Source organism: Netta rufina, assembly GCF_964035555.1.
Source record: "Netta rufina genome assembly, chromosome: 1".
Classification (NCBI taxonomy): Eukaryota; Metazoa; Chordata; class Aves; order Anseriformes; family Anatidae; genus Netta; species Netta rufina.
The window spans coordinates 83706950-83734062 of NC_140123.1; the positions used below are offsets into that span (position 1 = coordinate 83706950).

Genomic DNA, 27113 nt, shown 5'->3' on the forward strand with positions numbered 1-27113 from the left:
CCCATTTAAGTAGGGTCAATAGTGTAATGTCGTGAATTACCATAAGATATTACAGATGAAGGCTTTGCCTGTGGGAAATTACAGTGATTTCAGATCTTCCCTGGTTTTGTTAAGGTGGCGTCTGAATGTAGTGTGTCAACATGACTGTGGTGGGAAAGGACTGACTGCTTTTTATTACTTGTTAGGCTGAATACCCTCGGCTGCCCCAAGATCTGAAAGGAGAAACATTCTCACATGTATTTGGAACTAACACCTCTAGCCTGGAACTCCTCTTGATGAGTAGGAAGATCAAAGGACCGTGCTGGCTGGAAATAAAAAATCCACGTATGGTGCTTTGCTCGTGAAATTCTTGCTTGTTGAAAAACGCACATAACTATAGATTGTGGGGAAAAATGTAAATTCTACTGATAAATTCCCATCTTGCAAATTAATTTTGTAATTTAACTGTGCAGTTTTCATTACCTGGTACAAACTCTAACTTTTTCTTCGTATTTTAGAACTCCGTCTGTATGAAGTTGCACACTGTGCAGATCAGATGATAGCTTTGAATGGCATCATGAGGGAACTGCAGTCCATAGAAGCTGCTCTTTGGTGCATACCCTAAAGCAGTTTATATAATGTATAAAGCAATATAGTGAGATAGCTAAAAGTTACTTTCCTAGAAATGTACTCCTTTTTCTTCTCTTAGTAATTTAGATTTTCAGGAAAAAAACAAACAAACATCTTTTTAAGCGCAAGCCACTGATAGATGGCTTTTTTTCTTGCACTAAAGAAAGTTTGTGGTGTGGAGCCTTTGTATTTGAAATCCTTTTTACCTCTTGATTGTGGCATGTACTACTTACAGGTGGTTATGCTGCCTTACTTTGGTTTGGTTGGAGATAATCGTTGGGCATGTGCTGTGTATTCCCAGGAACATGGGGATGTGTTAATCATACTGGACAAAATCTTTGAGGCACTTCAAATACAGTATTGACAGTATTGAATACTGATAGGATAATTTTCCTTTTCAACACCTAGCTCGTACAAAGCTGGCACCAGTAAAAATTTTGGGCTGCAATAGGCAAATTGTACCTCTTCATACCTTAGAGATTTAGAATAAGCATGTCTCCAACCATTCGATGAGTCTCCTATGGCTTCTCCAAAGAGTGTCATCAGTAATCATAACGAAGCTGCCTGTGCAGTTTGAGTGTCAGTGTTGGGTTTCCAGAAAGGTGTCAAATAGTTTTGCAGGGAGTAAGATAACCATGTCTACCGACAGCTGTCTTCAAAAGGTTAATCCCTCAGAAATGTGGCCTCTGCTTCCTTGTAACAGCCTATACAGAGTTACCTCATCAGCATCTTTTGTGAATGAGCATTTGTTTATTTCTTAAAGCAAGTAAGGAATGACAGGCCAAAATAATCAAATGATAATGGGTGGTTAACATGTCTTTTTTTCATCTACCCATTTATGTTTTCTGATTTTTTTTTGATTGCCACATCTAAATGTGTCTGCCTAAACTTCAGAAATGTAACTGATGTGTGAATTGAGAATTTAGTAGACTTGGGGCATCTCGGCTGTTAAAAGGAGAGACAAAATCTTGGCCTAGATACAAATATTCCCTCGCTTTTTTTTGGTGTTAAAGAGCCCCTGATGTGACTAGGCTTCTGACTGGTGAGTGAGGGCCTTGGGAGTCCCCAAAACTTTGGCAGGATTAATCTGGATCTTGGACTATTCCACAAAAGCAAAACATAGAAGGAACACACTCTTTATGATGGTACTGCTAGAGAAGTCTTACCTGGGATTCCCAGAAGAATGAAGGTGGTTCGTGTTGTTTCCTTAGAGCCCTCCAATCAGTCAGTCAGCTGGTGTAAGATAGAGGCAGTGGCCTTGAAGCCTGCTTTGGTGAACGTGGTTAAAGATACTCTTCCTCCTCCTCCGCTTGTGGTCATGTCTCTCAGCATAAAGACCACCCAGAACCCTCAAACTCACCAGAACGTGGTAAGTAATTGCTCTTGATTTTGGTTTGGTGTTGTTTTGTTCTTTGTACTGCACTAATTTTTTTTCAAAAGGCTTGGAAGAACTTCATCTTATAAACCATGTCTGAATATATATGCTACTGAATAACCTTCCTGTGCTGCAAGCACTTCAAAGAAACATTTACTAGAGGTTGCTGGTATAGATCAAACTCTGTGGTTTCAGTGGAGCAGTTTGGTCATCATTTATTGAGACAGTAGATCCTACGTATTTTTAAAGCCTTCTATTTTGTCTGTTATGCATAATAATTATGAGTAAGACTGTCCCAGAACAGCTGTTAATGGATTTTAAAAAAAAAAAAGTGTTACATGTTCTAGGTAAAACTACTTTTTTCAAAGTAGAATGAGAACCTGCGAGTACCTATTACTCTGCTGTGAGGCTCTTTCCTTTTCTCGGGAAGTAGGAAAGATAACAGTGTCCATCCTCAATTGCAGACTGCAGGCCACAAAGCATTTATCTGTTTTGTAATATAGGTCTCTCTAACTTAGGAAGAGCTTTTATAGGATAGTTGTCTCCAAGTTATTGAGTGGGAAAAAAAAAATAAAGCTCACAATTTTTTTCAATCAGAATTAGCCTTCTTGGTCAAATTAAAGCCTACCTAATGGGATGTAAACCAGATACCAGTAGAACTCTGCTTACCAAGATTTTCTAAAGCCTGTTTAATTTGTTTTCTCTTGCGTTTTCTTAACCAGTGTATGGGCAGTCAGGACTTCTGCCAGCAAAACAAGCAGAAGGATCAGTAGAGTAATAGCTTCTGAACACTGAAACTTCTTGGCTACTTCTTGGGTTTTTGGAAGTCTTCACTGCTTGCTCAGGGGCAGCCCTTCCTAGGGGAAGGCTTCTGCATGTCTTACCCCTCCCACATCTCCCCTGTACTTTGTAGGTGATCCTTTAAATTATGGGGTTTGTTCAGACTCAAGAAAATTTTATAAAAGCAAAGTTTTCCAAAATGAATGATTTCCCATGTCAAAGTTCTGAGATAATCTTTAGGAATAAGTTACGTGAGATCAATTGATAACCTTCTGTTTAGCTTCTTATATTTGGAGTTTGTGTTAATAAAGGATTTTTTTTTTTTGTGGAAGTAAGAGAAAACAGGCAAGGAAACTTTTTTTTTTTTTTTTTTTTTTTTTTAAAGTGTCAGGGTGGAGAAGAAATGTATGTTGATAACAGATCATGCGTATTTTGACATGTATTTTGTACTTCCTTGGTCTAGATTGTGGCCATTGCAGCTCTGATCCATCAGAAATTTCCTTTGGATAAAGCCCCACCTCAGCCTCCTTTTCAGACACATTTCTGTGGTATGTACTCGGAACAGGTTATGTGTAGAAAACATCTTCTTTCAGAGTGGGGTGGGATTTTTCTTTTTATTTTTTTAGACTTCACTTGGTCACTCCAGCAATAGTGGATTAAACTTGTTATTTTTGTTATTAAAAGTGACCAACTTTTGACTCTCTTTTCTCCTTATTTACTGGATACTGACTTTTTATTGAAAACTTGATTGCACATCTTAGTTTGAGGTGATGTGAAGTAACCTTGCTCTGTATGGTTCCTAGTTTTTGTTAGTTTTACTTCATCATGTGTTTTTTTGGGTGATGTTTTTCGCCTATAAGTTCAGACCACTTACTTACTTCACTTAGTTATTTTTCAGATTAGTTCTTCTCAATAGAACTTTATTTAAACTTGACATATTTATTTTCCTAAACAAGCTTTTTTTTTTTAATAAAAAAAAAAAAAAATCTCTTGCAGTATGGTAGCTAAACTTTGAGATTTGGACCCTAGCAGGAGGATAATAAAGAATATTGAATGCATGTGAGAGGAAATATTTAAACTGTGAACAACAGTTTAATCTCCATTGATAATTCTACTCAGAATATTAGATTATTTTAATACTTTTTTTTGATTACTCTTATCTTAAAGAGTCTACCCAGAATTCAGAAGTGATTTAATAGTCTTCAGACAAAACTGGCATGTTAGGTTAGTAGTTCTTGCAAAGAGAGAATCTAGGTGAGATGTTTCTGGGTTTGCATCTCATCAGTTACTGTCTTAGAGCAGTTTTTTAAAAGAAGCTGTAAACTTCTGACCTCTAGATTTGTAGTAGGCACCTTGCAGTACCTCACAGTTGGTTCTTTTTGTGGCTTTTCTTTGCTGATCTTTTAATTAATCATTTAATTTATATAATTTAAATAATTTAATTAATCATACCAGCCAGATCAGTGACAGGTGAGGAGATGCATAAGGCTTTTTACATATGATCTTCATTAAAAGACTAATTGTCATCTGGTAGACATGACTTTTTTAATAGAAAGATCTTGTGCTTTAAACAACATAAACATTAAAGGCAAGTATTCACATAAGAATAGCTTTTTAGGGTTAGAGGTCAGTTTCCCTTAGCTCCCTTCGTTGTGGATGGATTCTTACAGAGAATACAATTAAGAACATGTATGTAAAAACAAATATGATTTCTCTTGCAGTTGTGTCCAAACCAAATGATTGCATTTTTCCTTATGACTTCAAGGAAGCTATTAAAAAGAAGGTAATTTCATTTTGTTAGCCCTCTGACTGTAGTACTTCAAAATATGAACATCATGTTGCTTTGGGTGAGTCATGTAAGAGAAATATGCAAAGGAATGGCATGATTATTTCATTAGTTTTCACTCTGCAAATCTAAATCCAGGTATTTATTGTATTGCTTCTATAAACAGAGGTGTATGCTTTATGCAGTTCAGCACTGCTGCTAGTAGTGCTTATAAGATAGATGGGGTGTTAGACAAAAGAGTTTGAAACGTTTTGCAAAGAGGATAAAATTAATTTTCATTATACATCAGTATGTACTTGTAATAAGCCAGGAAAATTTTTCTTCTTCCCTTGGATAGTGAAGTCTGTCAAAACTTACCCTTTCTAAAGGGCAATGGGAGGGTTGACAGAATAATAGAATAACCTGTTTTTGTTTTTCCTCTGTTTCTGCATGATCTTAAGCCCACAAGTGAAGGATGTACATGGAGCATTTTCCTGGTGTGCTTGATTCTTAGGAGGCTCTTAAAATATCACTAGACACCTGCATACAAAAGCAAAATGGAAAAAAGCCTCTGAGAAAAGCTTTCTATGTCTATGTGAATGAGAACAAAAAGCCTTGAATTACAGAAGGAAAGGGAGAACTCTGTGGTGCTTTATTATTGTCTCGTAACTAGTAGGGGAGAGGAGATGTTTCCATTTTAAACTTATTGGGTCATTGAAATCAGGTGCTCTCTTGCTCCTTTTAGAATGCTAAAATAGAAATAGCTGCAACAGAGAGAACACTGCTGGGATTTTTCCTTGCGAAGATTCACAAAATTGACCCAGATGTTGTTGTGGTGAGTAGTTCTGAGACTTTGAGAGTTAAATTAAAGCAGATTGTCAGTTGGTCAGCTTTGTTCTTTTTCCTTTGTCCCCTTTTATTTTTTTTTGTCCTTTCTCTAATGTTTATCTCAGACTGCCTCATGAATTGAATTTGCTTATAAGACAGCAGGTATACTTTGGTACAAAGGTGATGCAGAATTTCCCCTGCCAGCGTTTTATACATCCTTTTATTTCCCATAATATCTGAAATAGGCAGTTTTTCCATGGTATTTGAAATAAGTATTTTTTTTCTTAACTCAGGAAGACACAAACAACAAAAACCCTTGTGATGTCCCAGAAGAATGGGAGCTCTTTGTATACGGAGTCTTTTTCAGTTTAGATGCTCATATAATTTTGTATCGCCATTTAGATTGTGTTTATACTATAAATCAAAATGATGACCTTTACAAATGCATGGGCTCTAAGCAAAGCTTTGTGATGAGCATTCTTTTGTTTTCTACTGTATTGGCAGCTGAGAATTTATTATAATTACTCATTTTCTTTTTTTGTTAAGTTTAATTAGCATACAATCCTGAATTTAATGACGTTTTGAAGACGAATTGAAGTAATCTGAGGCTGTTTATATACAACTTCGTATTCTTATGGAGGTGTATACAAATAATTGGAACAGGTGTTGAGAATAGGATGAAATGAGCAGTCAGATTCCTGATGTGATCCCACCTCACTGTGCCTGGTATCCGAGCCTACAAGCCTAGCTTCTTGGTGGCTGTGGTAGGAATCAGTGCACTGCAGCCAGTTTTTAAATTTGGGATGCCAGTAGTGGGGATGTGAGAGCTCTGATCCTAGGAACAGCAGAGCTGTGTTGGTGTGATTTAATTTGCACCTGGAGTAATTAGTGCCATTGAAGTAAATGATAGTACAGGTAGAGGACCACTCTATTACAGCTGTAGAGCTTGTGATGATTTTAAGCAGCTTCTTCTGTAGAACCGTATTGTACCACACAGATGGGTCTGAAATGGTGAACCTGGTTCCTGGTGCCTGACTGGTCCGTGTAGGCTCTTGTTCATCAGGGTAGCATTTGGCTTGCAGCTGTGGTCATGAGCCAGTGTCATCGATGTCCTTAGCACTGTTTAAACTTGAAAAATATTGCTGGAGTACTCTGCTATGTAAACGTTGAGCGACATGTCTGCCTGTCTGGATTTAACAGCAGTGCCTAACCGTAGTGTTAAAGGAAACAAAGTTCCATCATTTTGATGTCAATACGGAGATGTTCATGGATGGAGAGGAAGGGAGTTGCTCGTAGCTAACCTTACATGCTGTATAAAGAATGTAGTCTTTTTCTAGAAGGCTTTTAAATCTTAACCTCTGTTATGGAAGCATAAAGCTGAATGGTGAGTGTTATGAGCCAGTTACAGAGCTGTTTTTGCTCTTCTGCTGAACAGCATTGTTAGTGTTGAGACTAATGAGTACTGTTGATGAACATTCTCTTAGAAAGTGCTTTCCATGAGGGAGATAATGCCATCAATTAGATGAAAAAATCACAAAGGGCAAAGGAATACCGACTGTGTGAAAGTAAGTCTTTCAATTTGCATTTGTCGTAACCTTTTTTTGTTATTTTTTCTGCTGCAAGGGTCATAATATTTATGGATTTGATCTGGAAGTGCTGCTTCAAAGAATTAATGTGTGCAAAGTCCCTCACTGGTCCAAGATAGGTCGACTGAGGAGGTCCAATATGCCAAAGCTTGGGGTAATAAGATTGCTCAAGTCTTTTAAGACCCTTTATGTTGCATATGATTAAAATTGAATTAATTTTGTTGAGGAATTGTAAATGTGACACTGATGTATTTTGACTGTTGGTCATGCTAGATTTCATGTGTCCCGGATCAGAAATGATGAGTGTTTATATGACTTTTATTACAGTAATAAGCTAAACTGATTTTCAAGTTAGGCTAATTTAGTTTACAGATTTCAAGTAGATGATGGTAATGACAGATTAATTGCAATAGTCTTTACTGTAACTGTCTTTGTCTGCTATAACTGTAAAATGAGAAAATGTAATTTGGATTGATTGGTGAATCATCCCATGGAGAATGGCTAGGTTAATAATTCTGTAGTTCTTAGCATGTATTTGTTCAGAGGACAGTGTGTGAGGCTCTGCATATTGAAGTGCAAAGCCTGATTGTGCTCGTCTATTCCTGTCTTTCATAGAGGCTGAGCTGAGTAATTTATTTATTTATTTTTAACTTTTGGTTCTGCTGTTACTATAAAAACAAACAAACAAACAAAAAAAACAACGAACCATCCTTGGACCAAAAATAAACAACAAAAAAAAATCTATTCCCACATTCTTATTGGGACTGTTCTAATTATTAAAAGGGTTAAAAAAAATAATAATACAACGTTCACAACAGTTTAAGAATTAAGGATCTAACTAGTAATGAGAGTGAAGTATCTACTTCTTAACTTCTACATGCACTGAAGTACACCATGAAATCATTTAGGGTGTGGTTATAAAGGCTGAATGTTTCAATGGTAGATGGCTTGGCCAAGTCCTGTACGCATGTATTTTGGGTATATGTTCTCAGTTAAAAATTTGTATCTATGTTGTTGTTGTTTTTTTTTCCTCTACTTTTCTGATGTGGCAAAGGGTCGAGGAGGGTTTGGTGAAAGGAATGCTGCCTGTGGCCGGATGATCTGTGATGTAGAAATTTCAGCTAAAGAATTAATTCGTTGCAAGAGTTACCATTTGTCTGAACTAGTCCATCAGATTCTGAAAACGGAGAAGGTAACAATCCTACCAGAGGAAATCCTAAACATGTACAGGTATGTTGTTGACTTGTGTTTTTAATGCTTTGCTGGAAAGTCTAGGTGCCATTTTGTTTCCTGTTAAATGACTTTGTGCTTGCTTATTTCATTGGTCATGGGAACACTCACTTAACATACTGGTGCTGGAAAAATAAAATATTATCTTAACCGTATTTGATAATGTTAATTATTCATAATGGCAAGCTGCTGGCGTGTGATGGCTTATTATGTGTGATGCAAATTGATTTGTGAAAGCATTGGTTTAGATACACTAATAGGATGTGTAAACTTGTGTTTTTTTTATTTTTAATTTTTAATTAAAAGCTAATAAATAAAATTGCTGCTGAATTGAACACTAATGTCCTAAAAGTACTACGTGAGTTGTGTACCATTTACAGGCCCTATCTACTGCAGATTATGAAGGAGCCTGAATTTACTTTAACAGGCCATTCCACTTCTTTTTCCAGTGATTCTCCTCACTTAATATTCATGCTGGAAAACACCTGGACAGACGCCAAGTTCATTCTCCAGATTATGTGTGAGCTGAATGTTCTGCCACTGGCCCTGCAGATCACAAACATCTCTGGGAATGTTATGGTACATTTTTGTAACTTTCTTCCCACCTCTGTTCTCCCACAAATACGGTTCTGTTTTCTTTGTTTGACTGCTAGTTTACATTTACCAGGCCTAACTCAGAATATATGATACTGTACATTTTTTTGCTGTGTGAGAGTTTGATCTAGTTAAGTAATAATGTAAAATTTCCACAAGGATGTCACATTTCAGTTTTGTCAGTTTTGTCTGCTAACGATACAACATAATAGCAATGCTAGGTGAATTTACAGTAGATGAAAGACATTTTTAATATATTTTTGCATGTCAACGTGTGTTTTCAGTGCTTTGCTATAAAATTCTTTTTTTCTTCCCCACTCTATAGTCAAGGACAATGATGGGAGGACGATCTGAGCGTAATGAGTTCTTGTTGCTTCACGCATTTTATGAAAAAGACTACATAGTGCCAGACAAACAAGTTTTCAAAAAGCCTATACCTAAGTTGGTAAGTCTAGTTTTTTCTCTTTTGGATAATTTTTATTAAAAAAAAATAAAAATAAGAATCTGTTGCATATTACTTTTCTTTGAGAACATATAAAACACACAGCCTGTTTTAGATATAACTTAACTTTACAGCTTATGGTTAATGCAAAAAAAAAAATGCTTTTGCTGAGTTGACAATGGAGAAATGTTTGTTTTAAAAGGATGCTGTATCACCTTTCTCGCATTGTACATCTATGGAAACTCAGTTACTCTTTTAGTTTTAAACTGAAATAAGCCAAGCACTTGGCTTTGTAAGGAAATATTACAGAAGATAGGCTGTGTTGCTTAATAGATGTACGCTTGTTCTACAATTAAGAAAATCCATTTTATTGATGAACCGTATTTCAAGTATGATCTGTAAGGTAAATGACTTGAGAATATGGGTAAAAGATCCAAGGATGTTTAAGAAAAATCCTCTGGATAATGCCATAGTAAATATGTTTACAAAAATATCTGTGATTGCTAGTAAACAAATTCAAATTTCAGAATGCATTTCTTTCACTATTTTTTGCTTTTTAGTTTTACTTTTAAATAAGTTCAACAGCAAATTCCAAAGCAATAAATTTTGTTGGTTGTATTACTAAATTTTAAATTATTTGGAATAGCATTGAACACCTGGAACCAAAGTTCTTACTGTAATTACATAACAAAATCCTTTTTAGGTCAATAATAATGTTTGTTTAATTGATGCCTACCTATTGTACTTCCAAAAACTAAACTTTAAGTGTACAACAATACCTCTTTGTGGGTCATAAGTTGATTATTTTTTTTCTTGGTGTCGACTCTTACAGTCATCCAGAAAATACATAGCAGGTGCTATGTTAAACGATGGCAATTCCTTAAATCTTTGTAATCTCTCATGGTCAGTTTGTTCCCATAGGAGTTGGCTTGAATGCGCGTTTTAGATGTAGAGAGCTTTAATAAGGATCATGATGAAAATGCCTTGTTTTGCATGTATTTAAGAGGAGCTGTTTGCAGTGGCTCCCAATTTCATATTTGATTTGCCAAAATTAACTCCTCCAAAAGTATGGAAATGTTGGAGACTAGGTATTAATTTTTTAAATGCCAAATGTAGGTGGATGAAGATGAAGATTTCGAAGATCAGAATAAATCAAAGATAGGGAAAAAGAAAGCAGCATATGCTGGGGGCTTAGTCTTGGATCCCAAAGTCGGTAAGATGTGGCAATTTCCTTTCTTCTGTGAAGTTAGATACAGGTAGGTTATGTCAATGCAATGGGCAATCTGTGTATCTTGGGGGAGTTTGGTGTGGGTTTGTTTCATTTTGGATACAATAAAATTCCCAACATGTAATTACTAACCCTGGGGAAGCTTTTTTCTTATTTTTTTGTAAGGAAATTAAGCTTTTGAGAGGGATTAGGACAGTGTATCTATATAATCTTCTAATGGACACGTAAGTTTTCTTTCAGTTTCTCCTCTATGTGGGGAAAACTGTACAAGTGTCCTATAGTAACACAGAAGCTATCTGTTCAACTCTGATGAGTTAATAGGGTTGGATCGTTCCACTTCTGACAGTTGTCTGCAATGGGTAGTGGTACATCTCAACAGCTATTCTAAGTATATACTTTATGTATTATGTCTCTTAAATGTTAACTGTGGAGCTCAAGCCCTTAGTGAGACTTAGTAATCGTGCGTTTTGTTTAAACTCTGTTTTAGGTTTTTATGACAAGTTTATTTTGCTTCTCGACTTCAACAGTTTGTACCCATCAATTATTCAGGAGTTTAACATCTGCTTTACAACAGTGCAGCGAGTGTCATCAGAAGCACAAAAAAGGGCAGAGGTTTGTGCTGTAACTTGTGACTGTCTTAAGTTTAGTGTGTTTTCTGTGAATTAGCTTTTTAAGAAATTGTTCTCTTTCACTCTGGCTTTTTTTTTTTTTTTTTTTTTTCCTCACACTTAGAAAAAGTGATTCTTATTTAAAGGTGCATCATTGGTAAGTTCTGGTTTGGGATTTTGTGAGTAGTATATCTGTCATCTTCCTTTCAGTAATACCTTCTTAGAATCTTTCTAAATCTATTTTTTCTAGTTTGGTACCTCGTGAAACAAGATTTTTAGTCAGGTTCCATTGGTCCTTTTCAGTCCCACGTCGTCCTAGCAATTTCTGAGACCCTTGGCCAATTTTTTTGAAGTAGAGTCGCCATAAAATTCATGCAAACATACCTGAATGGAGGAGACACAAGCCTCATGCTTGGGGAAGGAGTGCAGTAAAACTCAGCCTTTGTTAGATAGCAGGGGAACTGTGTGTGTGTCTGTCAAGGAGCGCTCCTGAGACTGTCAGCAGCAGGTGAGACTGTCAGCTTTGCTGAAATCACACTGTTTAACAAAGCACTGAAGTGTATTAAAGGCAACTGAAAAACCACCTGAAGGTGTTGTTCCATGTCCTGTTTCCTTAGCAGCTGTGTTGGCCATGGCCTGGCCATGGCTCTTTGTTCTCCTTCCCTCAGCTGTGCGGGCACAGTTGGTGGTGGAGCTGTGCTGTAAACTGAAGCAGTGAGCTGGGCAGGGCTAAAGGTTAAACTTGAGGCTTTTATTTTTAACTGGGATCAGCTCACTAGTTGGAATTAGTGCGTTGTCCATAAGTAGTTGTGAGACATAGTTAGTCTTATAACAACTGAAATGTCAGTACCACAGCAGAAATGAGGAGAAAAGTATGTGGAGCTCTTTCATTAAGTTTCACCAAACTTCCTGGGGATTTATCCTTCTTTCTTAAGTGTGCTTCAAAACAGCTTTTTTTGATTTCTGTTGTTTTGATTTCTGTTATGGCATGATATTTAGTCAAATTTTAGTGTCGTTTCTTGTTACCTTTCTTTCTAGGCTGCTATACTAGACTACCAACCTCATAGTCTCTCTATTACTTTTTGTGTATTTCTCTCTCTTCCATTATACTTGAAATATATTTTCATATTTTTATGACCAATTGCTTCTTCAGTTACATTAAGAGGAAGAATGTACTTTCTGTCAGGTTGTTGTTATGCTGTACTGCCGTTGCTTGGGGTAGGGTTTTCAGTCTGTTATTGTCAATTTCTCTTTTGCCAATTACCTTGTTCAAAGGATCAGTTCCACAGATTGTGTGCTCCATTTTACAGTTCAGAATACCAAAAATACTTATAAGAGAATTAAAAAAAAAATAAAAGCACACAATCCTTTCCCTGCTGAAATAATACAACTTTTTTTTGTTTTTGTACGTATCTTTTTCACACACTTATGTGTCTATTTTTATATTTACATGTATGTATTTATACACATACTAAAATAAGTAAATAAAAATCTCCCTGCTACTGGTCCATGTCTCTGGGTTTCTTCCAGACAGAACAGCTTTGTTCCTGTCCCCCAGCAGGGACCAAGTGAAATACCACACAAAAAAAACCCTCTCACACTTGTTGTCCTAAGCTGCACTTTGAGTGCTCTTGCAGGAGTAGATATAAGCTGTTTTGTTTGTGTGTGTGTGTGTGTGTCCATTCCTCCTCCCCAAGCTTTTCACTTTACACATTAAAACCGAACCCTCAAGAAAAAAAATATGATAAGCAGCAGTGATCATTTGACAGGCTGAAGAAGATGAAGAGATTCCAGAGCTTCCGGACCCATCTCTGGAAATGGGAATTCTGCCGAAGGAAATCAGGAAACTGGTGGAGAGAAGGCGCCAAGTTAAGCAGTTAATGAAGCAGCCAGACTTAAATCCTGACCTTTATTTACAGGTGTGTTTTATGGAACTCCTTTGATTTTTTTCCTCCCACTCCCCTTAAGTGCACTGATCAGCCTTGCAGAATAGGGATGATTAGTAGTGAGCAGTGATTGTAATGTGCTTTACTTGGAGCCCATCATTGCTGCAGACTATATGAAAAGCTGTGAATGTAATTGTGAAGATTGAGTTCTGTTCTCTGTTGGCTATGGTTGTATCATTTTTTGCTGGTTGTGTTTCTTTTCAGTATGATATCAGACAGAAAGCTTTGAAACTCACTGCTAACAGTATGTATGGCTGCCTGGGATTTTCCTACAGCAGATTCTATGCCAAGCCTTTGGCTGCTTTGGTGACCCATAAAGGGAGAGAGGTAAGTCATTAAACAGGTTGTGAACACATATACATAAAAGTGAATTTGAGCTACCTAGTTTTCATTGAATTAAAAAGTGGTCTTTACTTGTTTTCAAACCTGATTTTGGTTCCATAACTGTAGTGTTTATCTTTCTTGTACTGCAGAAGAAAAAAAAAATAATCTGGTGTCTGGAAAAGAATCAGATAAATGTCTCAAACTGTGACAAGCTGAAGCTCTAGCTTCAGCTAGAGGTGTATTTTGAATTAAACTTCTTTAGTTTCAACAGACTGGCTTATGGTGACAAAAAAAAAATCAGGTCTGCTTTTGTGTTTTCCATGGATTTCTAGTTCTGCTTTGATGGTTCAGTCTTGATTTAGTGGTACATGCCAGCTTGGATGAGCTTGTCTTTGGCCAATCTGTCCTGTGCCCTGGTATGTTGAGTTTCCTGAAAATGTGAATTTAGTGACAGGGCTAACTAGTCCCTTGGTGCCAGTGGATTGTGGATTCTGTATTAGGGCCTTATTTTCAAAAACTGGCCCTTCCTTAGGGTGAAGCTTCGCATTAGCCTTAAGAGGTCAGATTTTTTTTAAGAGACTCTTAACTTCATAGGCAAAACTACTCTTCCCATTGGTTAGGATGGCAGCTGAATGCAGACCCCATCAGTTGGGGATAAAATAGTCATTTCAGATCCAAAGCGTACCACTCATATACGGTGTCTTAAACCACATTTTTTTCATGGTGCTGCTTGAGAGTTCTTTATAAAAGAGAATGCCAAGCAGTGATCTGCAGAGGTCCAGGGAATGAATGTGACAGTGTTTGGTCAAACTGTTAGTTCGTTTAGTTTCCTCCAGGAGGGAACTGAACAGGTTGATATCGGGGTTCAGAGGCATGTACTCCTTGCTGGAGGTCCCTTTACAACTTCCAGCTAACATGCATGAGTGTTTTGCTTCTGATAGCACATCTTTATTTTTCAAAGATGTCCCATCTGAGCAGTTCTCTAGAGGCAACCCCACATCTGCTGACCTCCTGGGATTTATGTAACCAGTATGCTTACCCTTATACACGTGTTTAACTAGGAAATAATTTCCAGTTTTGATAACAGTAAATGAGTTACGTATCATGTGAATTCTGATGTTGGCACTTCCTGTAAGGAAATAGTGGTGTGTATGTTGTGGTTTTTTAAGATTCTGATGTATTTGTCTACAAAGTTGGCATGAGAAGCAGCTGAATGTCATGTAGTTTTTATTTTCTAGCAATGTTTTACAAGTCATGCATTTTACTTTTTTTTTTTTTTTTTTTAATGATCTCCATTAGTCATGTTGAGCACCTGTCACAAACTAGGCATTGTATAGATACCAGAGCTTTTGGCTTCTGTGTTTAAAAGGAAAAAATCCTTTGTAGTTGCACATACGGTTTGTTCTCAGTTGTCTATGACTTACGAGTTATGAGATACTAGAGCATCAAATTGTGGTGTTCTGCATTATAGAATTGCACAAACACAGAATGGGTTGGGTTGGCAGGGACCTTAAAGCCTGCCTGGTTCCAACCCCCTGCCATGGGCAGGGACACCTCCCGCTAGACCGGGTTGCTCAAAACCCCATCCAACCTCGGTGTTCCAAAGTAATGGTGAAATGGGTTACTGGGTGGTGGGGAAATCTTAGAGTAGTTGGTAGGGAATGCTTTGAGACACTTTTTTTCACATATTTGATGTTTGGTTAAGAAGGATTTCATACCTCTAAAATTCTGTTGGCGCTAGACCTGAGCTTGCTTTCTGCGTTCTTTGCGCACGTTTGCACATACGGTTGTGTTGCTCTGAGTTTGAGGAAGGACTTGATACTTTGACGCGCTCTTGCCTGAAAATGTGTTGTCTTCAGCACAGTTCTAAAAGTATGTCTGTGACACGAGGCTGCTGGGAGCACAGCGCAGAGCTGCTGTGGACGTTGGCAGGAGCCAGGCTTCAACTGACAGCACTAGTGCTGCGATCAGTGGAGTACTAATGGCGTGGTAGGTCTCTTCTGGTACAGCACTTCCTGTAGGGCTAAAGTTTTTAGTTTTAAGTTCTTTTTTAGTGGTCTTTGAAGTAGGTCAGTACTTGTTATTCTGGATGCTGTGGAGATAACAAACTTTTGAAAACTTGAGAATTTTCAGAGTGGTCTGTAGTCTTGTACTTCTGTGTAAGTATGACAAGTCTTGTACTTCTGTGTAAGTATGATAGATCCTGCTGAAATACATTGTATATGCTCTGTTATGGAAACTGGCGTTTTTATGTAGGTAATCAGTAAATGGATACAGCTTTATAAGTTCTTTATTTCTTGACTAGTACTTCTCTGCCATAAAAGATGACATGAGATGACCCCTTAGCATTCTGGTTTATTTTTATTAGTTGGAATAATTAATCTACAAAAATGTTCCTCTAACTTTATTTTAGTTTTTCCATTCACAGGTTTCCTCTTACCAGTAAATGCTAATATAGAATAGGTGAATGTTAAGTATCAGGGGATTTGGCTCTTCCGTATGAAAAGGTAAATTAAAAAATAACTATTGAAGAAAAAATGTTAATGTTCTAAACTTTAGTGGCCGCTTATGATGATCAATAATCAGTAGCTCTTTTATTCTTTTATTTTTTATTTTTTGGTGAGGATCTGGAAAATGCAGGTAGGTTTGCAGATGTCTCTAATGTATATAATGTGTATGTATAAATGGGAAAAGTACTGTATAGGATGAAAAGTGAAATTAATATTTTTTTATATAAAATTATAGTTCAACCATAAGTCTTAACAGAATAATTCAAAGCAGAGAATGTACATTTCAAATTGAAGCTCTTAAAGCTCACCACAGCGTTAAGTTCTAGCATAGCTGATAGAGAATAAGCATTGACTTTTATGAACTGCTGCTTTCTAGTTGCATGGCTGAAGACCCCGTGGCTATAGGAAGGCTGGGTACTGCAGGTGTGTAGTGCTGAGTGTTTTGGATTGCCTCTCGTGGACGGTAACTTTGTTTTGTGTTGTGGCTGTGCCAATGCATCGCATGTAGTGGAACTACCACGGAGTTCCTTATGATGACTAAAACTTGTGATTGTTGCTAGTTTAAGATCTTCTTTTAAGCTGTGTTAGTGTATGACATGCTTATGTTAATGTAATAGCAGAATTGTTAAATGCAACGTAGGAAAAGTGGCATTTATAAAGTCAGATCACGGTGCTAGGACAGGGTCGTCTGTAAACCTTCGACAGAATTTCCCCTAAGAGCTCAGCTGTAATCAGTCAACCTTAGTGAGATATGTGATAGTGCTTGAACTTTATTTACCTTGTAACATGCAGCAGGAACATACGAAAGTCTTACAACTCCAGTCATACATAGGCTGGATCTAGAAGAGCAATTAGTGTGCCTCACTCATTCCTTTGAAGGAGGTATGTTTTATCTGGGTAGTGTAGTAATGGAAGGGATTTTTCACTAGATGGCGATAGAGACCTTGAGATCATTAATCAATTAAGGCTTTCATTTTTGTCACAAAGTGTTTTAAATGTTGGCTATATGTGTGTGTGTGTTTTTTTTTTTTTTTTTTTTTTTTTCTTTTTTCTTTTTTCAGATGGGTCTTCCTTGTTTGTTTGTTTATTTATTCAATTATGGGTAATCTCCAGAAGGGAAGGTGGGGTTGTGTCAGTGTGAAATTTCTCTGAATTTAATGTATTGTATATCAAAGGTAGACAATTATCAATGCATTTTGAAGAAAAAAATGAGCAGAAATTTAGGATGGGGGAGTTAAAACCATAGCTCAGATCCATTTTACCTTTTTGGAAGAAATAAATGTTCTCCTATTTTGATTGTTAGAAACATCTCAGTTCTTGTTCTTACAACAAATTTAAAGATAAAAGAAATATTTCTGTATTTGTAATCCAAATGATACGCTATTGATCGAGAGTGATTAGAAGGATTCATTAGAAGGATTCTGGGCTTCCCCTGCCCCCTTCTCTGTTACTAAGCGTTTGCCTGGGCATTGCTCTTGTTGTAACGACAGCAGTTGCTTGCATGGAAAAGTAATAGGAAAATATTTAATATATTTTTAGATGTCCTTTAATGTAATTTAACAACTGGAAACAAGATGAGTTGGTGTTGTACAGCCAGCCAGCTCTGCACTAGCAGGCAGTGTAAGGTCATGCCTTTCTAGCCTCTTTAAAGGACAAGTCTTTTGATGAAGTGTCAGTTGTCTGATTTCCCAAACTCAGGATGCCCTCTACTGCAGGATTTTCTTACAGGACAGCAAAGTTGTTGAGACAGTTTTATCTGTAGACAGGGTGGCTGCTAATGGCTATCACTCAAAACCACGGCCTTTCATTTTTCTACATTGTTTTTCATTGTTACGCGTTTTTGCCCATGTCGCCACCAAACTTGCTTTTGAAAGGAAAATCACACATTTGCTGTTTTCAGCCGAGCTAACAGGTAGATCTGCTGTTAGAGTATGCAAAATAGAAGGGGGAGAAAGGCAATTGGGCTAATTCCAACTTTCTCATTGAGATCCTTAGATACATTCTCAATTAATAATTAGTTTAAGGCCCTGGCAGTCAAAAGGAATGAATAAAAGCATGTTATTGCAGCAGTCTGGGAAAAGAAAGGATGAGGGAGGAGAAAGACAAAGTGGAGAAAGATGAGCTCGCTTAAAGTAAAATAAAAAAATAAGGAAGGGTAGGTAAGCAGGCTAATGGCTGTCTGTTGTAATTGTATTCTGTAAAAAAAAAAATAAATAAATCCAGGCATCTCTTTCTGTGCTTTTTTTTTTTCTAAGTCTTGTTCATCCAGGTAAATTGGTCATCATGTTCTTTCTCTTAATAGCTTCTACAGCCCTTATTAAACAGGCTGCATAAACTGTCATGTGAGTGGGGCAATTGTCAGGTACCTGGTTTCTTCCATGTAGTAGCATGGGAGAAACGGGAATGTTAGATGAGGGAAAGGAGCCTCTGAAATTCTCATCTGAGCATGCCATCTATATTTAAACAAGGAATACATTATCAGCGTTACATTTTTGGAAGACTTGGTACTTGGTAACAAAAGTCTAGGCAAAGAGTTTCTTAATTGCTTTTAAATATAGAAATGACAAACTGAAATCTTCCGAGAAGTAGCGCGAAGTTGTTGCAGTGTCCCGAAATGGAAGCTGTTGGTGTCAAACCAGTGCTCACTATTGTTAAATTGATCGTTATCTATGCAATTGTGAGCCAGTAGAAAAGCTGTGTACGTTATTCTGCATGCTAATACCCCAAGCAAGTCAGAATAGACATTTTGAGGGAGAGGCTGCTTACAATCTGAAAATGCAAACAGAGTGCCAAGTAGTAGAAAAATTGTGGAACATCTTAACATTTGTTGAAATTGAATATTATTATTTTAAGTCAAGTGCGTGAGATGGCATCTGGTCTGATAAAGACTTCTGTATCTCCAAAGAGAGGAAACGAAACATTTCAATTAAAAACCATGGCCAGAATATTCAGTGTGAGAAGGAAATTAGCCTGAAGGAGAGTTGTCATTTTATTTTATTTTTGGGTGGTGTTCTTTAACGAACAGAAAGGTTTTATGCAATGGATGTCCGGTTAGAAATGTTGAGGAAGATTGATCAGATGTGAGGGGTACAGCAAGTCGGAGGGATACAGAGGCTTTCTTTTTCGTGGCTGCTTATTTTACGACTGTGCTGTCACCGGAGGTGTGGTGCCTCTCGCTTCCTGACTACTGATTTCCATGGATGGGTTCTAGCAATTGCATGGCCACATGGTGAGTTGGATCAGCCTGGTGGTCTGACTTGAAAACTAACTCTAGGGGAAAACCAAATTGATTTTTGTTGGATCAATGACTCAGTGACTCACTGCATGCTCTTAGAGCTGATAGAAAGGAGGAGGTCAGAAATTGGGGGCAGACCCAGTATGAGATACAAGGGGTCAAGCATCACCAGCCTTTTTCCAGCTCACACCTGACTGTGAAACTGTAGGATTAGTGTTAATAGGATGAACACTTGGGGTTTTTATTTGTTGGTGTTTTTCCTCCTCCTGTACTTTTATTTCTTCTTATGGTTTCCTATCTTGTATTTTGTTCCCATGTTGCCAAAAGATACAGCTTTTGCTTGAATCTTATCTTAACGTGGCTGCCTAGGTAACAGCAAGATATTCCTCACTCAAAATCGTGGTAAAACTGAGAGCCGGGGTATGAGGAGACTTTAAGGAGCAAGGGCTCTGGCATATTTTTCAGAGTATCTGAAATGTAGCAGTATGTGCCCTTGTAGGAGCCATGTGTGTTGGGTGAGAGCTGGTCCCTCAGGATTAGGAGAGGTGGAAATGTCTGTCCACATCCAGTGGCAACAGGGAAGACTCACGTATGCCATAAAATGGTGGGCATATGTGAATTCAGAGAGTTTGCCACACTTTGGCTTTAGAATAACTGAAGAAATAATTTCATCTTGCCTATAATCACAGAATCACAGAATTTCTAGGTTGGAAGAGACCTCAAGATCATCAAGTCCAACCTCTGACCTAACGCTAACAGTCCCCACTAAACCATATCCCTAAGCTAATATTGTAGGAATTATGACATTCAAAAAAAAACCCATCTTTTGTGGTTCTTTTCTCTGAGTACAGGCAGGGAGATGCCTCATAGAAGAGGGATGTAGGAGCACAGGAGCTCCACCCTGAAGATGAGAGCTTTTGCAACAACACAGCGCCGTTTGTAAACTGATTAAGTTCCATTTTCAAATAAGTTCATTTTCTAATACCCACTATTAAGGTTGGAGGAATACCAGTGCTAACTGCTGTTTAGTTTTTTTTCTCTAGCCTGTGTATTTGTTAGCACCGCAAGTCTTTGCAGTATGTGTTTTCTTAGAGCATTGGTAGCTTGCCATAAAATATTTGGGTTTTTGAGACTTAACAGAAGTTGTGCTTCAGGATATTATTGCCTCACTCGCATATCTTAAATTGGACTTTGGCCTATTCTAGAAACCATGGTTTTAGATAACTAGATGCTAATAAAATGTTCAGAATATGAGACGTCAAATTAAGGGAGAAAATCCATTTTCCTTTTCAAGCACTCCTGTACTCCTCAGAGTATAGAAAAATGATCTAACTGAAGTGTCTGTTTCCCACAAGACTTAAATATTCATACTGTTCTCAAAAATGTGACACTTTGATCTCACAACCAACATTCACGTGTATTTCCTGGGAACGTTGCCCACCGTGCAAAAGCTCTCTGTTGTGAAATGCACGTTATTAGAAGGTCAGTTTTGCTGCATAGATTGTCCTGTGGTCTCTTGCATGTATGGCCTTTTGCTGGGCCTATACCAGGATTCATTGGCTTAATTTAGAAGCTGTACATGAACAGCTTATGCTATTCTCAGATGAGGTGGTTTGTTCAAGGCCTCTGTTTATCTGTGGAAGGTAGGCTGTCTCTACTGCTGTTGGTACAGCACACTTGTTAGAATACAGGATGTTCTGGTACGTGACATCAAGAATCCTGCTTGGAACAAAGGGTTCTTGAAAGCTAGACATAGTTCAGCAAGGTGAGATGTGTTACTTGATGCAGATTTTTTTAATGTAGGTAGGCAAGGTTTGACGCGAGGAAAGCTGTAAGTCAGGCCTATAGACTAAACTAATTTCTTCAGACTTCCTCTGGAGAAGAGAGGAGGCAGTGCCAAAGCTGGATGAAATAAATCCCCTCCAAATTTGAGAGTTTGATAAATGGTTGAAATGCATGTGAAAGCCTAACTTACACTTGCTCTCTTTATTTTCATTCCAGGGGCTTTACATAATATAATGCAGGAGGTGTTGCTGGTGGTAGTGTTGTCTTCAGCTTCAGGCTATGCCCTTTATCAGACTTACTGGGTAAGGTTTCAGGGAGTAGGGTTAGATTGTATGTGTTGATATCTGGTCTACAGTTTGATACTTGCGTGTATTTGCTGATTTGAGCAACTAAAAATCCCATTTTAACACTTGGTTTAGCAAAATTAAAAAAAAAATAAAATAATACAGCTCCCTTTATCTTTCTCACGTCTAGTCTTTTGTGTTTTCATAGTTCTAACTGACAGTCTTAGGGGAAAAAAAATACTTTTTTTAGGTTGTCATTTGAACCTTACTGCAGGTACTACCTCCCAGCAGTCATATCTAGCTGAGCTTGTGCTAGGCTTGGTGATTACATGAGACTGGAGAAACACTTAAAATTTGGGTAATGACGTTGAGAAGCCCTGTGTGTTATTTTTTTAAGACGTAAAAAGAATCACCAAAGCTTCCGAGTCCTACTGAGATAGGAGTAGACAGTTGTAGCCAAACAGTTGCTTCGCTGATTCATCTCAGATTGGTTAAGCCTCGTTAAGTTAATGCTTTCTTTATAATTGCTTGCCTTGTTCGTGAAATGGACCAGAAATTGGTGGGTTTAAGTGAATGGAAGTTATCAGGAAAGCGGGACTGTGCGCTGAGCTGCTTTGCTGAAGTTCAGGGTCACGTTTCCTGAAAGACCTGCGTAAGAAAGGTTTGTGATTGTGATATAGAAGACCTCCAGGTACAAACAGCTTTTTGTTCAAGTAAAGGGAACCTGCAGAACAGTTGCCCAGAAAAAGGGCAATTACCCTAAAGTAATCATTGTTTCCATGGGCAGCTTTCCCCCTTCAGTTTGGTGTTCTCAATTACTTTCTTTGTGTCCTCATTCTGTTAGGCAGTGCCACAGCTGATACACTAAGGGTTAATTTCCTCTTTTCTCTGGTTGACTTTAGTGTAGCGCATGTTTTCTGGTGTTAGTTCACTGTTCTTCCTTGGTGCTTTTTATGTTACTGGGATATCCATCTATCAAAGGCTTTCTTGTATTTTAATTTGAAATTAACGCATGGAAGACCGACACAAAACCACAAGGAAATCTCAACTCAGTTTTCTAAGTGTTTTGCAGACTTCCCATTAGTTTTGTTCTGATTGGAATTTCACTTGCTGAACCTAGGACTTCCTTGACTTTGATTTTTTTGAACTCCCTGGCTATGAGGCAATGACAGCTGATGTTTTGGTTTTCATGCAAGAACTTCAATTTCATCCCCTCCCTCTCCCCGTCTCTCTCGGAACTCAGCATAATTAGCATCTTTTAACTTAGGCAAATATCATTTCTGTATTGGCACAGAAATCTATCAATTTCTTTAAATCATAATAGCTCACTTGTCTTGATGTTTTAATATGTATTATACCTCTTTTTTTTTTCTTTTGCTTCAATGCATAACTTTATATTTTTCAACTTACAGTTAAAAGTAGTCATCCTAGAGGAAAAGAAAAATCAATGAGAAGCCTGTACTTAGACTGAGAACCCCTGCAGAAAGCTTTGATTAGAGAAAAGCTTTAGATCTGACTCTTACACACAATTGTCCATCAGGTGGCCAGTCATTTTGGCATGTACCACTGTATACCACAGGTGCTAGAGATGGAAAAAGGTCTATTACATCATGTAGTTCATCTTCCAAAATATGTATATAGTTAATTCAGTGAGACAACTCTGTTCTGTTATCGAAGACTGTTGTCCTTCAAGAGACCAATTCCAGTTTTAATTTTGCCATGGCTTGTGATCTGATTGCTTTTAATCACTAATTTTTAATAGATTTGAAGGCTGACGATGAGCCTGCCTTCAGTAGGAATGAGTTAATTGACAGGTGTCCTGAAGTTCCACGTTCTTGGCAGCAGTCCAGGATGACGGAGCAATAATGATTTAGAAACTGTCATTCCTTCCTTGTTAAAGGATTGAAGGAAATCTGTGAAGTTATTAACTACTACTCACCTCTAACAGATTGTGAGAAGATCATTATGGCATCTAATTAGTTGAGATTACCTCCTTTATGCTGAATGTTTTATTTATTTATTAAATTCCTTTGCGTACTGACTTTTCTTCTCTTTTCCCTTTAATGTTCTAGATGGTTATTCTGGGGATTTGAGTTATGGGATCATGTTCCTGTGTGGTGTAATTAGTACAGCTATTTAAATGTTATCTGGAACCCATTTACTGTATCTCTCAGTTGCTGCTGAGTTCAGTGGGAATGCTTTTATGTAAATCATGGAACGATGCTTCTGACTTTAAGGGGCTGAAATGCTTCATCTAGGAATAAAAATGTCTTGCTGAACCAAGGATGGAAGAGTATAAAAGCTGCCACTTGCCAAAAGTGTATTATGCTGACACATATATACATACAAATTGAATTAGTTTTGGTACTCCTACAGTGGGAAAATTCTCACTGATCCTAAAAAAAAAAATAGGGAAAAGCTGTAACACAATAAATTTTCCTCTGAACTTGCATTCTCTTTGTCAAAGTGGGCCAATGTTCCTTGAGACCTTACCCTTTTGGAGTAGGCTACAATTTCTACATCTCTCTGACTCTTCAGCTGGCATAATTGGAACTGGGAACTGATCACTTGGTGGGGAGGGGGCAAATTCTTTCCTTTTACTTCCTTCTGTGTCATTCTTTAATGAATGTGATTCTTTTTACGGTTAGGGGCTACTTGCACTTTTATAGTGACCTAATGGCTTTCGTAAAGATTCTGGTTGCTTTTAGGCTTCTTCAGTTCTAATCTTGTTGGATTTTACAAGCAAATGCATTTTTTTCTTCCATTCAAATAAAAACCCTTTATTTTTCCTACCCCTCCTCTGGTCCAGACCTTTTGCTATCTGTTACTTTGCTGGTGGATCTTGAACTTTTATTTTTCAATTATTTGAAGAAAGTAATTGGGGGTCTCTCATCTTTCATATATAAGCAAGTAATCTAGTTTGGGTTTTTTGTTGTTGTTGGTTTTTTTTTCAGTAAGATGTGTTTCTGACATGCTGACCAAGGGAAGATTAATAAATTGTGGCTTGTGTTTGTGTCTCTCAGTTTTCAGCCTGCAGTGTGAGCTTGTGTCACTTTGCTCTGTCATAAATACTGTGTTAAATTACAGCAATTTTTTTTTAAGAAACTGTTTGATTTTTTGCCAGGGATTCCTGAGCCATCTAGTAATAGTTTCAGGGATCCTATTCCTTCTCTGAAAATCAGTGCCAATTTTGGACTGTGCAGCTGTCCCAGTTTCCTTTTCATTAATTTTCACCGTAGGAATAAATGTTTGTTGTTGTCCAGTGTTTATTATATTAGCTTATTAAATGTCAGCTATTTCCTTCCCCAAAGGGATTTTGCTTTAATTTTTTTCCCCCCTAATGGAAAAAAAAAAAAAGTAATATATCTGTCAGAGGAGATCTGGATATGGTACAGCAGTATGAAGTGGCATTTATCTGACTGCTCCAGAAAGGATCCTTCTGTTATTCCATACAGTACTGCATAGTTTTAAGCTCAGCTGGTCTGCATAATAGGGGAGAGCCTCTCTGCTAAGCCAAGCAACTTCTTTTGCTGCAAAGAGCATGTGAAGCATGCATGGTAGTAGATTAGCACAATTATCAAGTATCAGTACTGACATAGGATTTGTCCCTGGCCTTTTCCACCTTAACCTAAGGAAAGCCTGTTTTGTGACTGTCTGCTCCTCTCGCTGAGAAGAACTGGGGTTAACAGTTTATTAATAGTTTGTGTTGTACATAGACCATCACAGATCTGATCTGGCTTCTTGATAAGCTTTTCTTTTCTTTTCAATTTTATGCCGTGATACTACTTTTTCCACTAAGTTCTTCTGACAAAGTGTTGGAAGTAGGCATCTTACATGGGGTCTGGATTTTGAAGTTTTTTTAAACAAAAAGTTGTGTTTTTTTATGCTTAACCAATTAATCCAGTCTTTACAGAACATGGAGGTACTTTTTTCTCTTTAATTGTGAATATTTGTGTCCTCGCCAATAGTTGTTTTAGGACTTCAGCTATCCACTGTGTTCTGCTCTTTGGGGTTTTGAGCTGTAACAGTGAATAAAAGGGGAGATGGGAGGCTGGGAAAACCTAAACCTGTATGTATAGCCATAGTGGGAGAGAATTCCTTTACGTGTTTTGCTTTTAACTACCATTTAAACACAATGGGCATGAGTGCTTAAATGTTAATTCAGCTGTACTGTCAAGTGTTTGGACAAGAGTAACGTAACCTGCAAATAGATTTTTTGAGACAGCAAGTAATTGATTTCCTTTTTTTTTTTAATTCTGTTTTCCCATTTCTTGCCTTCTGTTTCTTCCCAGCTGAGTACTCTTATCATCCTTTTTGGTGTGTGGTTACTTGGGGGTGGGGGTGGAAGGAAGGGGTCAGCGGGGTTGTCGATGGGTAGTTCCACAGATCAGCTCTCCAAAAATCCTGGCAACTTCTCTGATTAGTGCAAGGCCTTGAGGTTAAAACTTGGGGGAGAAACATGAAAATGACTTGTACCCCAGCATTCAGTTCAGTCAGTGTGTTAAGTGTGTAAGGATGAAGTAAAATGATCTGGAGAAGATATCTGTGGGTTTTCACCTGAAAACACCAAGTGCTCAGAATTGGTAAAGAGAAATTACTGCATTACACAGGGCATATGAGGGGAAGCCCAACTCTGTGAGTCCAGTAGCGGGCAAAAAGTCAAAGAAGCTTGGATAATAATTAGTTCTTTTCCTGCACGTATATATAAAAGAGTAACTAAATGTTAGGCTCCCCTTAACTCAGACTTGAGAGTTGATGATTGGATTTTAACAAATTCTTCTTTACTGAAAAGCAAGCTTCTCATAAGGGAAAGGACTTCTGCTGTCTTCCTGTGATGCACCTGGTACTGGACTTTCTGTGAAAGATACATGGATGGGCTACATCTGAAACCTCGTACAGTAGGATAAGAATCACAGCTTGAGTAGGTTTGATTTTTATTTTTTTTTTAAATCCTACAGAAGAGAGCAGCTGGCTAAGATCTGTGGAAGTCAAGCTTCCAGCTCTGCTCCTTTTTTGCTGATGCCTTGTGTTGAACTCTTCCTGGAGGATGAAATGTCTCTTGGCACATTTGTTGCCATCTGCTGTTTGTCTCTGTTGATAAGGCTTAGTTAGCAGTTTTCCTAGGAAAGTGCATAACAGAGCTCCAAAAGCCGCTACGTTTACCTGTTGCTGTGGGAATAGGCAGCCCCTGCTCTAAATGTTTAACTTTTCCAGCTGGTACATATCACTACTGTTTCGGATGACTAATGTGAAAAATGATAATTGAAACGAAGTCTGTTACATAGTAAGCTTTAATTAGTTAAACTGCTTCATACTCGTTTACCGTTGGTGCTAATGCTCTTGAAATTAATTGGTACTAAGGGGGGTTCAAAGTTGGTATGCAGTCATTACTGTTACAATGCGTTAGATTACTATGTAACGTGGCTTATTAGGTGATTTCCTTCTCGATTATTGCTGCAAGTTAACAATGCTGGAGTAATTATCTTACAAACAATAGTTTTGCTCACAAGACAGATGCAGCCTGAGTCTTCCCGTGGAGTTCAAGTGCCTGCTGTATCCCAGCTAATAGGCAAGGGAAGGTGATCTGCGCATGTCACCCAGCAGCAGATGGGGAAGATTTTTAGAAAGTGGGGTAGCACACTTTCAGCCCTTCTATTATGCTAATAAAGTTTTTGTGTGAGAGCGATAGCAGTGTCAATAGCCATAATCTATCAATGACATCAACTTCTGGCATGTGCAAGCGATCAAAGCAAACACAGAATGCCCTTGTGTGCATAGCTGGACAGTGTAAACCAGTTGCTACTAGAGTGAAGGTCAGCTCTCATTTTCCGAGAACAGATTAAATATCTAGCGTACACATTCATTACACTTTTTTTGAACAGAAGTTATGATTTGGCTAAAATGGGGGGTTTTGGGTCATGGCAGTTTATGGAGTCCACAGGAATTTAACCCCCAAATAGTTAGGCTGTTGTGTGTCAGTGGTG

General features: G+C 37.8%; 1 protein-coding gene across 3 annotated transcripts in view; it reads left to right on the plus strand.

The window, feature by feature from the left end:
* POLA1 (DNA polymerase alpha 1, catalytic subunit) overlaps positions 1 to 27113 on the plus strand; it is a 198450-nt gene that overhangs the window by 19408 nt on the left and 151929 nt on the right. For 2 of the 3 annotated variants that reach the window (XM_084306326.1, XM_084306328.1), the window contains exons 14-26: positions 186 to 324; positions 1821 to 1978; positions 3228 to 3312; positions 4486 to 4547; positions 5275 to 5364; positions 6981 to 7097; positions 7998 to 8173; positions 8623 to 8752; positions 9093 to 9212; positions 10326 to 10422; positions 10925 to 11049; positions 12815 to 12964; positions 13196 to 13318. In XM_084306326.1, the coding sequence (XP_084162452.1) occupies positions 186 to 324; positions 1821 to 1978; positions 3228 to 3312; positions 4486 to 4547; positions 5275 to 5364; positions 6981 to 7097; positions 7998 to 8173; positions 8623 to 8752; positions 9093 to 9212; positions 10326 to 10422; positions 10925 to 11049; positions 12815 to 12964; positions 13196 to 13318 (1572 nt within the window). The remainder of the gene's footprint in view (positions 1 to 185; positions 325 to 1820; positions 1979 to 3227; positions 3313 to 4485; positions 4548 to 5274; positions 5365 to 6980; positions 7098 to 7997; positions 8174 to 8622; positions 8753 to 9092; positions 9213 to 10325; positions 10423 to 10924; positions 11050 to 12814; positions 12965 to 13195; positions 13319 to 27113) is intronic. The other variant, XM_084306327.1, reaches the window with a different exon arrangement.